The 12786-nt window shown below is 42.4% G+C and overlaps 1 protein-coding gene across 1 annotated transcript; it reads right to left on the reverse strand.

Annotated features, from left to right (window-relative positions):
• Positions 1-1687: 1687 nt before the first annotated feature.
• NDUFAB1 (NADH:ubiquinone oxidoreductase subunit AB1) lies at positions 1688-9886 on the reverse strand. The gene is made up of 5 exons (XM_012780189.3): positions 9657-9886; positions 5086-5208; positions 4136-4223; positions 2640-2739; positions 1688-1850 (listed from the first exon to the last, which is right to left on the reverse strand). The coding sequence occupies exons 1-4, from the start codon at positions 9822-9824 to the stop codon at positions 2648-2650; spliced, it is 471 nt and encodes a 156-aa protein (XP_012635643.2). The 5' UTR covers positions 9825-9886; the 3' UTR covers positions 1688-1850; positions 2640-2647.
• Between the last annotated feature and the right edge of the window lie 2900 nt (positions 9887-12786).

The raw sequence follows: 12786 nt of genomic DNA on the forward strand, positions 1-12786 counted from the left end.
ACTTTGGGAGGCCAACACAGGAGAATTGCTTGAGGCCAGGAATTTGAGACCAGCCTGAGCAAGAGTGAGACCCTGTCTCTATAAAAATAGAAAAGTTAGCCAGGTAAGGTGGCATGCACCTGTAGTCCCAGCTACACAGGAGACTGAGGCAGGATTGCTCAAGCCCAGGAGTTTGAGGTTGCAGTGAGCTATGATGATGCCACTGTGCTCTAGCCCAGGTGACAGAGCAAGACTCTGTCTCCAAAAAAAAGAAAAATAGTTGTAAAAAGAATGAGGGGGCCAGGCGTGGTGGCTTACGCCTGTAATCCTATCTGGGAGGTCGAGGTGGGCGGATCGCTCGAGGTCAGGAGTTTGAAACCAGCCTGAGCTGGTAGAGACCCTGTCTCTACTATAAATAGAAATTAATTGCCCAACTAATATATATAGAAAAAATTAGCTGGGCATGGTGGCACATGCCTGTAGTCCCAGCTACTCAGGAGGCTGAGACAGTAAGATTGCTTGAGCCCAGAAGATTGAGGTTGCTGTGAGCTAGGCTGACGCCACTGCACTCACTCTAGCCTGGGCAACAAAGCGAGACTCTGTCTCAAAAAAAAAAAAAAAATGAGGAAGCTCCTATGGTCCAATTTAGCAGTTTTCAAAGATACCTTAAGTCAAAAAGAAGGTTCAGTGTAACAGTGTATGTTCTCTATTACTGAAAAGGAGGGAACATGTCTGGAATAACTCTAGAGCAACACACAAGTAATCAGCAACACGGGGTACTGTGAACGTGAACCCGATCCTGGAGCTGATTCCCATCCTTCCACTACCTCATCTGTGAGATTCTCTGCTGAGGGTCCCTTACCTCAGGCCCTCCGCCTAGAGGATGGTGCTTGTTTACAAGGCCTTTGGTTACCCCCTCCCCTACAAACTAGAAATTTCAGTAAAAGAACAATTTTATGTGATTCACACTAAATCTCATGAAGAGCTAGGCAAGACATGTTACTACATCAACTCCACAGAACTAACACAATGCTAAGAATAAGAGGGGCAGAGTAGATACTGAAGTGTAACAAAGGGACACAATGTCAAATTGACCTTCCAGGAGGAAAGAGCCTCCCATCCTCCAAAACCATTAAATTCTATTAATTTGGCAAGGGATCCTTAGGACAGGGATGAAAAATTAGTCCCACATGCTGGTATCAGCTGATACACCTGATAATAAGCTAATGGAGCAAAAAAAAAGAATTTTTTTTTTAAGCAAAATGTATCGTAAATATATTCATTCCTTGTACTGAAGGTGGGGGAGAGAAACTTATTTCAAGTATACTGCTGGAAAAGCCATTATTTTTGACAGGCATGAATACCAATGACAAATCAGATGAATCTTTGAAAATATTAACAAAATGGCAATATAAAAAGGCACTTTATAGACATCATTGAAAAAAAATGAAGATTGAGGCCTAACACTCTGGGAGGCCACAGCAGAGGACTGCTTGAGCTTATGAGTTTGAGACCAGCCAGAGCAAGAGCAAGACCCCATTTCTACTAAAAACAGAAAAAATTAGCTGGGCACGGTAGGAGGCTGAGGTAGGAGGATCACTTGACTCCAGGAGATTGAGGTTGCAGTGAGCTCTGATGATGCCACTGCACTCTAGCCCAGGTGACAGAGCAAGACTGTCTCAAAACAAAAAAAAGATTGAGAAAAATGTTGGTTTTATAGATTTATTTTCAAAGCGTAAAATGCTTAACACAATTTAAATACAAGTCCAACAGAATTACTCTGTTAAAGTCAGCAATAATGCCAAAATGCGTTCTCACGTCCAGACACTCGCCAGTATCATCTGAATCTTCTCTCAGTGAAGCAAGGGGGTCTGGGAAAGACAAAACAAGTTCAGTGTTTCTTTCTGGTGTATTGTTACTGACTCCAAGTGACATCTTTAAGGTGCTAAATCTAGGGTAACTAAAAGTTAAAGACACTAATATAATGTTTTAATTCAAAAAAGGCTAATTTGATTATTCTAGAGCCTAAATAACAAGACCTAATATTTACTGAGAGGCTTCTTACATCAGGCATTGTACTATGTGATGTACATACACCATTCACAAAAGCCCCAGATAGATCCTATCATTACCCCATTTTACATATGAGGAAACTGAGGCTTAAGAGTTAAGCAGCCTACCTGAGGCTTATAGAGTATAGCAGAGCTGAGAATAAATTTGGTTGTCTCTTACCCCATAGCCCATCTCCTTACCCATGAGGCCTCTTGCCTAGGGTGGGTAATTTGAGGAAACAGAGGTCTATTTCTGAGTTATACCCTGCTCAATATTTTGTACAAGACTCTGTGTTTATGAGAAGGGCTAACAATCATGGGAGTCCTGTCCAGGAGTGACTGCTCTCAACCTCTCTTGAGGATAAAGATCATCACTAGGCTGGGCCCTGAGTAGCAGATAACTGAAAGCGGCTTGCATTTTTAACTAGTGAAAATCATTCCATAGACCCACTCAGTTTTATAAAAAGAACAAGAAAAAAAGATAAAATGACTAATGAAAATCTGGCAAGCACTTCTACTTTTTCATTCCTTTTTGAGTATCCTTTATTAAAGAACCACAGACAAATTAATTCTATGGAAGAATACTATTTTATAAGTCAAATTATTTACCTGATATTTTATTCATATACATCCTTCTTATCTGCAATGTAATCTACAATTTCTTGTGGACACATTAACTTTTCTGCATCTATATCAGGAATTTCAAACCCTAAAAGAAAAATTTACAACAATGTGAGTGCAAAAAAAGCAAATCGTTTACAACTAAAAGCACCTGACCTTTCTGTAACACCTACAATTATGTAGAAATTTTCCAGCAACTCTGAATCTGTTCAGGTTGTGAGCCAGTTAGGTTCTAAACAATGTGCGTATCATGTTGGGTATAATGGTTTGGGTTTTTTTTAAAAAAGAGAGAATTCACATAATAGAAAATTCCTCCTCGTAAATTATATAATTCAGTGATTTTTAGTATATTCACACGGTTGTACTACCATCACCATTCTCTCACTCTAGAACATTTTCATCACCCCTGAAAGAAACCTAGTACCCATTAGTCACTCCCCATCATCTGCACCCCTGCACCCACAATCTGCTGTCTGTATGGATTTGTCTCTTCTTGACATTTCATATAAATGGAATCATGCAATACAATATGTGGTCTTTCGTGTCTGGCTTCTTTCACTCAGCATGTTCTCAAGGTCCAGCCATGTCGTCACGTGTACCATACTTCACTCCTTTTTATGAACGGTTGGGTTTTGATAGTTAATATTTACTAAGTGATGACTTTGGGTGATGACTGTGTTGAGCGTTTTATACATAATCTCTACCTTTAATTCTCACAACAATCCCAATCCTGAGACTCCTATCATTATCACTTTCATTTTCCAGCTGGGAAACAGGCTTTGAGAGACAGTTACTTACTTGTACAGGCTCATACATGGCTAAGCCAAATTCCAGACCTGGTATTCTTAACTACTAGATAAACAATAGTCCCTCTAGACAGCATAACCTGTGAGGAATTTTAACTAAGCCCTGCTCGTAGTCCTTGGCTTCCTATTCAAACAACCCACCCATACATGAGCCATGAAGTCTCAGAGTATGAAATAAAGATAAGAGTGTGCATGTGAGGGTGTTATAGGAGACCAAGGCCACAGGGCTATGTGTGTGTCTTGTCCTCTGCACACCTTGTTGCTTCCACCTGGCTCGTGTTGCCCTAACTCATGAGGGGGCTAAGGTGTCATCGGCATCTCTATAGGGTGAGGCTTTTGCACTTCATTTTGGAAGCTCATCTTAAGAATCAGCCCCATACTCTTCCAGGCCTCTTCCCGTCTTTCACTTCTCAGTGCCCCACTCACTGATCACTGTGTCAAGCCTGCATTAAGTACTTTCTGAATAAAGTACTGTCCCTAATGCACTGTCCCTAATATTTACTTTACCTGATGGTAAGCAGGTGGGGAAGCGGGGGTGGGGGTGAGTGGATGCTACTGTTTCTATTAATGTTTTATTCCAATTCCATTCAGACTCTCAGCATTTCAATTTAATCCACCTAAGTCAAAAATCACAATATACAGATACAGGAAATACAAGACTAAGCCTGCATGTGTTACCAAATTCATCTTCCATGGCCATGATAATCTCCACTTGGTCCAAACTGTCTAAGCCCAGGTCTTTCATAAAATGAGAATTTACTGAAAGCTGCAAGAAAGGAATACCAAACACAAAATTTAGTCCATGAAAGCATTTGCTTCCCAAGATAACTGTGGTACAATTCCACTTAATCATTACATTAAAGATATTTTTTTAAATGTAAAGAGGCTATAACTAACATTATATATTTAACCTATGCTGGCACATACATGGTGCTTCATCTTATTCAATTTTGTTTTGAAATGGGTAATAATATATGCAAATCTAATGAAGGACTTCACTCTACATATTTTACTAAGATCTTTGATTACTGTTCTGAATGACATCCAAGGGACTTTGGGTTTTATTGCTGCCTTACTGAAAACTAAGACTCCACATTTTAGAAGTAGCATTCCTCCCTTCAAGAGTAACAGACTATTATAAACTGTAGGCAGCTTCAAATTATAAAGTGTTTTATTATCATCCTGCCTTCAATTCAGACCTCAAGATCACCAGGAAGAATTCTTCAAAAACCCTTATCAAAAACATATCTTACCCACACTACAGATTCAATTATTAAAGAAGGAATTTTTAAATGTATCACTATGAGAAGAATTCCAAGAAGAGTTAAAACAGAAAAGGGCAGAACAGTGTTTTACAGTGCGCTGCCACTTGTGTTTTCTGAAAAGGGTGGCAGGTACACATAAATACATATAATATGTATATCTGTGTGTATACTTCCTTACATGTGCACTGAGTATCTCTGGAAATGGTCTCAAGAAGGTGGTAATATTGGATGTCTCCCAGAAGAGGACATGGGTGGCTGGGAGCCAAGGAGACTTTTTACTAAATATCCTTTTAGACCCTTTGCATTTTGTACCATGTGATTACTCTAAATTTAAAGAAAAAAATTTAAACCACCATCAGTTACCTTCTCTGGGTCAATCTTGTCATAGAGTTTCAACACATAAAGAACACGGTCCTTGATTCCCTCTAATGTCAAAGGGGGAGCGTCACTATACTGGCGGCACAACCGTGTAACTTGACTTGGAACCTAGAGCAAGGGCAAGAAGGAAACACTGTCATTGAACCTAAAATGCCTCTAAATCAATGTGCAAGCCTATAGATACCTTTCACAAAGCTTCCTTGGCTTTAGAGGACACGCATCATCTGATTCTAACTGTGGCCACTGGGACACAGCAAGTTGGGCGTGGTGTCACACGCCTGTAATCTCAGCTACTCAGGAGGGCTGAGGCGGGAAGATCGATTGAGCCCAAGAGTTCAAGTCTGAGGTTTGGAGTTCTTAAGGCATTTCCCCATAGAAAGTAGGTTTGCTTGTTGGGGCTCAGGTGAGTCTCATCACAAAGGTCTGTGAAAAATCATAATAAAACATACTGCCCAGTCTACCAAACCAGTATATACCTCTGTAAGAAACATTTGTCTTGCATAAAAATCAGGCATTGCAATCAGATTTAATCAGCATGCTAAAGAGATCAGTTGGAGAGTTTTATGGATATTCTAAAGAGTATTTCTTCCAAGTGTCACTTCCAAGTGACTTCTTTTTGTCTAAATGTATGGTCTCCTCTCCTTTCCAATTACAGCATGGATTGAGGAGACTTTCACCAGTCCTACTTATCAGCAATGACTTGAAGAGGTTTCCAAGTCACAAATAAAAGCAAGCAGAAAGAAGTAAAGATTAAGAGGGAGAAGTAACAGTGGAAATGTCAGAAAAGAAGTTTGAGGTGGAAGGATCTAACAGAGGCTGTCTGTGTGCATATCAAGAAATGGTACATGGGTTGGTGTGGTGGCTCATGCCTGTAATCCCAGCACTTTGGGAAGATGAGGCAAGAGGATCACTTGAGGCCAGGAGTTCAAGACCAGCCTGGGTAACATAGCAAGACCTTCATCTCTAAAAAAATTTTTTTAAAAACTAGCCAGGGGTGGTGGTGTGCACCTGTGGTCTCAGCTACTCAGGAGGCTGGGGCAGGATGATCACTCAGGAGTTTGAACTATAATTGTGCCACTGAACTCCAATCTGGGCAATAGCAGAGTGAGACACTGTCTCTTAAAAAAAAATGAAAAGAAAAGAAGAAAAAAGAAAAGAAAAAAGCAAAGCAAAGCAAAGAAAAGAAGGAAAAAAAGAAATGAAATGAAATGGTACAGGTAGAATTCATGCATACACAGAGAGAAAAGGTGGGGCCTGACAAGTGCCAGGGAAGGGGCTGGTGAGGGTGTTTGTACATGGCTACCCATGTTACCCACTAGGTGTCAGCATTGCCCCAGCAGCACTGGCAAGTACCTATAGGGGCCAGGTGGGCACCACGTGATTAAATCAAATTAAAGGAGTCTCCACGTGGAGGCTACATGCCAGTCTAAAGTAGGGTGCTGCAGGGAGGTCAGCACAAGGCAGTAAGGTGTAGTGGGCAAGAGCTCAGACTCTGGAACTAGACTGCCTACGTCTGCACCCCAATACTCTTATTCACTATTTGACTAGCAAGTTACTTAACCCTTCTATGCCTCCATTTCCTTATCTGTAAAATGGGGATAAACAATAGCACCACAATCAGAGGACTGTAGTGAGGCATCAGTGAAATGAAGTAAAGGGCTTAGAACACTGGCTGGCACATGTATGGCAAATGCTATTTAGGGTTATCTAGAAGGTTCATGAGAACAACGACCTGCCAGTTTGATACCCTGGCTATAGTGTAGCCTCCAAATACTTGATCCTGTTCCGTCCCTCTCATGCCCCTCCTTCCGGTCTCTGTATTTCTTATCAGTAAGTCAGGCTATGGTACTACCCTAACTACTTTATACACATCATCTCCTTTAGCTCTCACAGCAATCCCATGAGATGCACGGTACTATCACTCCCCTCCTTTTATCAGTGAGGAAACTGAGGCAGAGAAGGGTTAGGTATCCACCTCCCCAAGTTTCCCTGCATGACCTCTTAGAGGGTCTTACTTAGTGCTCCTTCCTGCTGGATCTCAGCTGTTTAAAGAAAATAAAAGGGGGGGGAGGGCTATAGAATGGGCAAGCACCTCCCAGCAGGCAACATGGGTTGTTTCTGGATCTATACTCATGTGCAGCATAAACCGCCTCCTCCAGACATCAGAGAAGGCACTGTTTGCAAGGAGAGAGCGACTACCCTCCCAACTAGTGACTTAAACTGATTAGTTTCCATCAGAATCCTTATACTCTACTGGGGTCCATCTGTGCCTGAGGGACACTCAGAGGAAGCTAAGGACACAGCATTAAAGGCCACGTCTACGAGCTGCCCACTGGACAGCTCTATCCTGGTAACCCAGACATCTCAAACTCAACTGTCTGGAAATGCAGTCTGCAAAACTTCTGCTCAAAACCTCTATTTCCTCTTCACCACCTAGGGCTCTAGCCAGAAATCTCAGTGCCAACTTCCACTTTTCCCATTCTCTCACCATCACGGTTACTTGGTCACCCAGTCTAGCTGATTGGGAAGAAAGGTCTAGGTACCACACCCCACGAACTGTTAGGAAATTCTTTTTGTGCTCTGGCTGATGGACAGTTTAGATTTGGGGCCTGCCCGGATCAAGGCACTACCCTTGTCCTTTTTTCTTACCTTCTATTTTGTATCACCTGGTGTTTTCATACCCAAGAAAGATGCCTTAGCTCTCTTTTCTTGGGAAAAAGAGTATAAATGAATAACTAGTTGCTCTGGGGTCAGCAAAGTGGAAGGATGTGAGGAGAAATTCAGCAGCAGGGAATGGGTGAAATGAACAATAGTTGAGATGAATGAGGGCTGGGTGGAAGTTTGGGGTATATAGGAAATAACAGAAACTAATAGAGACAGTCCAGGGAAACTGTGTGGTAAGAGAACCCTGGAGCCTACCAACATTTAAGGGTTAGATAGAGAAAATGCTCAACAAGGTAGGAACAGAAAGACAGGGGACAGACTAAGGGAGAACAGTGTCAGAACCAGGGAAGGAGCTGGCATGTTTAACATAAGGGCTGCAAAGTGTCCAATGAAGTTATGAGCTAATGTCTTTCTTTTGTATCCATCTCTGTATCCCTCAACAGCTAGCATGAGGCCTGGCAAGTAGTTGTCCCTCAGTATCTTTGAATGAACTTAGTCAAAACTACTTTGTAAGTATAAATAAAATGGTTCCTCTGCTGTATATGTAAACCAGATGGAGGTAGTGGAACATCATCAAGCACCTTGCTATTCAAAGCACGGTCTAAGCAGCAGGATCTTCTGGGAGGCTACTGGAAATGGAGACTCTCAGGCCCCTTCCCGGACCTACTAAATCAGAATCTGTATTTTAACCCTGGTTATCTGTATGCACAAAGTTTGAGATCAATACTCTAAGAATAGGAACAATGACTCCATTTTAGCCTAATGTTGAAAACTATCTTCAAGAACCAAACACTTGGCAACTCTACCTACTGCCCTTTTAACCCTTAACTTCAAAGTGACACTTTTTTAACTTTCTGACACAGCCAATAGGACAATGTCCTATGAGTTAATTCACTATTAATGAATCTCAACACTGGCTACACAGAAGAATCACCTGATGACTTTAAAAAATAGTCACCCAGACCCCATCTCTAGATTCTGATTAATTTGGCCTGGGCATCCTTATTTTTTATCTAACATGCAGTCAAAGATTGAAACCACTATTACGTGAAGTCCATGAGTTTGAAAAGGGGTTTCATAACTTGACCTTGGGGGTCGATCCTACCTTAAGGCAGTGGTTCTTAATCTTGGCTGCATTTCAGAGTCACCTGAGGAACTTAAAAAACAATAAAGAAAAATCCATGCCAGGGTCTCATCACAGAGAAGTTAATCAGAAGAAAGGGAGCAGCAAGGGATTTTTTTTTTTTTAAGTTACCCCGGTGATTTGAATGTGCAGCCAGGGTTGAAAATCCACGTTTTAGAGAGCAGTAGCCTCACATAGGTTTCATCAGATAAAGTAGATACAACTATTTCCTAGTCTTACTTACAGTAGTCCCGGAAACAGGCAAAAGGTGCCACAGGGGGAAATTAAGACGGAATCCAGGGACAGAACTGCTCTGGAGAAGGCTGTAAGCCAGTGCGGCTTTCTCTTTGCACCGTTACCATTACAACTGCCGGCGGCCAATATTTTGAGAGTTTACCAAGCACCGCACTAGGTGCTCTACCCGCATTATCTCATCTAAACCTCACTGCCACTCCACAAAGTAGAGACCCGATGTTGTGGTTCCGTCTGAGGCTTCGCGAGGTTATAAGACTCGTCCAAAGTTTCGGTAACTGGCAGCTAGCATTTGAACGCAGCGGTGTTTGCTTTTGCTCGTTGTCATTAGGTCACCTGACCTCCTGGCAGGGGTCAACCAAACACCGTTAAGCAGCGGGGCTGGGGAGAGCCAGATGCCCCCCAGATCACCCCCACCTGCAGTAGGCGCAGCCTGGCTGCCCGGTCCCCCGCCCCCACCCCGAGCAGGCCGGACCCCTGACCCCTGCCAAGCCGCAGCAAAGTCACCGCGAGTCACCTGCGCGAGCACCGAGGCTGGCTGCGAAGCCCCAGGCCTTGTCCGGGTCCCCGCGGGGCACAGAGCGGTGCTGAGTGGCCGGGCCGTGGATAACGTGGGGACCCGGGGCAGCGAGGCGAAGGCCGCGGGCAGGCGGCGGACACAGGAGGAAAGGACACGAGCCGCCATAGCTACGCCGACCCAGAATGCACTGCGCCGCAGCGTCGGCCCAGGGTTCCTCTCTGGCTGTGCGTGGGCCACGCAGAGTGGCGCTGCCTGACATCGCCGGCGGTGGCGGCCCCTGGCGGCTCCTGGCGGCGCTGCAGCCTTGGGGCCGCGCTGTGCAGCCTCCCAGGTTCGCAGGCGAATGGCTCCTTCGTGCCAGAATTAAAACTCGCAGGCGCTATCTTTCCCTAACCATTGATACAAGAAGGGAACTTATTTTTATTTCTCCTCTGAAAGTTCTAAAATACACTTTTTTTTTTATGACGAGGGGAGTGAGGAGAGGGGTTCAATTTCTTTTCCTTTTTTTTTTTTTTGGAGAGAAAGTCTCTGTCGCCCTGGGTAGAGTGCAGTGGCGTCAACATAGGTCACTGCAGCCTCAAAATGGGCTCAAGCGATCCTCCTGCCTCAGCCTCCCAAGTAGCTGGGACTACAGGAGTGTCCCACCATGCTGGGCTAATTTTTCTATTTTTACTAGAGAAGGGTCTCACTCTTGCTTAGGCTGGTCTCAAACTCCCAAGCTCAAGCAATCCTCCGGCCTAGGCCTCCCAGAGTGCTAGGATTATAGCCCTATGCCACCAAGCCTGGCCCAATGCCTTAATGTAAAATAGAATGCATACTATGATCTCACTATTGTAAAATTATTTTCACTTATGCATTCCTTTAAAAAATTGAACATATCTGTTATGTGCTAGTTGTTAAGGCAACAGCAGTGTGTAAGCCAGATAGGCAGTCTATTTTCATGGAGTTTATTTTCTAAAGGGAGGAGACAATGAACAAACAAAAATATGTAAACAAAAACAACAAAACTTTAGGAAGCAATGAGTACAATTAACAATAAAGCAGGGAAGGATAGGGAGAGAATGCAGGAAGTGTGTTATTTTGGATAGGGTTGTCCCTGGAGGCCACTCTTAGGAGGTCATATTTGGGCAGAGAACTTAATGAATCAGGGGAGGGATTGGGAATCCAGGCCAACCAAAGTCTCCATGGAAATGCCAACAGTCTGTGCCCAAATTCTCTTTCATCCTGACTTCACCACCACTTCCCTGCTATTAAGCAATTGGAAGAGCAATTGTATCACCATTTTGGAATAATTGGTGAGTAAATGCCAAGCTCCAGTTTAAGTAGCAATCTTCCATTCCTGTAGAAAACTGGTTGGCACCAAAAATTTAATTGGATTTTTAGGATAAGGGCCCAGAAGATCTGCTTAAGTTATTGGTGACACACCAGCCTCTGATTATTCCTTCCTGGCTCTATCTCCTCCACTCAGCATTTGTTTCGTTTTGTTTCAAGACCGAGTCTCACTCTGTTGCCCAGGCTAGAGTGTGTGACATCAGCCTAGCTCACAGCAACCTCCAACTCCTGGGCTCAAGCAATCCTGCTGCCTCAGCCTCCTGAGTAGCTAGGACTGCAGGCATGAGCCACCATGCCCAGCTAATTTTTTCTATATTTTTAGTTGGCCAATTAATTTCTTTCTACTTTTAGTAGAGGTGGGGGTCTCACTCTTGCTCAGGCTCCACTCATCATTTAAACATAGATTCCCCAAGGTTCTGTCCTGATCTACTCTTGACTGTAAACATACCACTTCTCAGGACTGATTCACTCCAGAAGCTTTAATTCCCACCTGCATCCAGTCCTGGCCTTTTTCCTGAGCTTCATAATGCTATATCCAGTTGCCTATTCAACATTCCTACTGATCTGTAAGCACCCAAATTAGTTGTCTTCCTCCCTTGTGTGTTCACTATCTCAGCTGCCAACACCATCACTCACTAAGCCAGAAATTTAAGACTCCTTCATCTTGTACTTAATCAGGCATCCATTTAGTCCTGCTCATTTCTTTTCCCTCATAAACCTCTCTCCAGTTCTACTATTTTATTCCCACTGCCTCTGCCACAATTCAGGCCCTTGTGGTCATCTTTTTGCCTCGCTTTTGGCTTCCATAAATCCATCATTACTGTGCATCTGGAGCAGGACCGTTTTGCCCACTGCTCAGACCCTTCAGTGGTCTCTTCACCTGTCTCACAAAGCCCCTGGACTACCTTTCTCGCTTCCTGACTCCATTCCCCATAATATAATTAATTCACGGTGATGTGAGCCACCGTGCCCAGCCAGTAAATATTAGAAAAAGGTGTATTTTAAAAATAATTTAATTTTTAAATTAATTAATTACATATTTTTTAAAGGCTGGTCCAGTGAAGCAGTGGGAGTGGAGAAGGAACAAAGGAATCTATAACTAGTTGTAATCAATTAGTTGCAAACACCACTGCACTTGGACCAGCTGAAAAAGGTGTCTTTAAAAAGTATACTCTCAGAATGTTAGGCAAATAAATACTTGTTGCTAGAGATAAAATTTCCAATAACAGCAGATTAGTACTTTAACAATTTCTCTCAGATCCTTAGGCAAAGGTGAAGGTGATATATTCAGTAAAGCTGTGTCACTGATTCAAAAGTGACTCTAGTGACAACGCAGGCACTGGTATCAAGGATGCATGCGAGAATAAAAAAGAATAAGAGTATTTCTAAATTAGGATATTTTAATACGTATTATATTACTTTTAGTATATATGTGAAAATAAAGTATTACAAATAACATAAAAAGCATATTAGTATACTAAGTTAGCTAAAATTTACTTTTTTTAAAAAAATTTTTCCTTTTTCTTTTTTGTGTTTTATCACAGCTTGTTGGAAAAATTTACTCTTACTATGTAAACATTAGAAAAAAATTTTTTTCCTTGGGGCCACTGTGTTTTATTATGAAAATAGAATAAAAAGTTTGAAAACAAAATGATCCTTTCTAATTTAATGAAAAACAAAATTTATTTATTTCTATTCATTTAATACACATTTTTAGAATTAATTTGTTAATATTAATTGTAACAATAAGAACATCAACATGTAAGATTTTCACAAACCAACTGCTGGGTTTTGC

This window comes from Microcebus murinus, chromosome 19 (assembly GCF_040939455.1).
Source record: "Microcebus murinus isolate Inina chromosome 19, M.murinus_Inina_mat1.0, whole genome shotgun sequence".
NCBI classification, from domain to species: Eukaryota; Metazoa; Chordata; class Mammalia; order Primates; family Cheirogaleidae; genus Microcebus; species Microcebus murinus.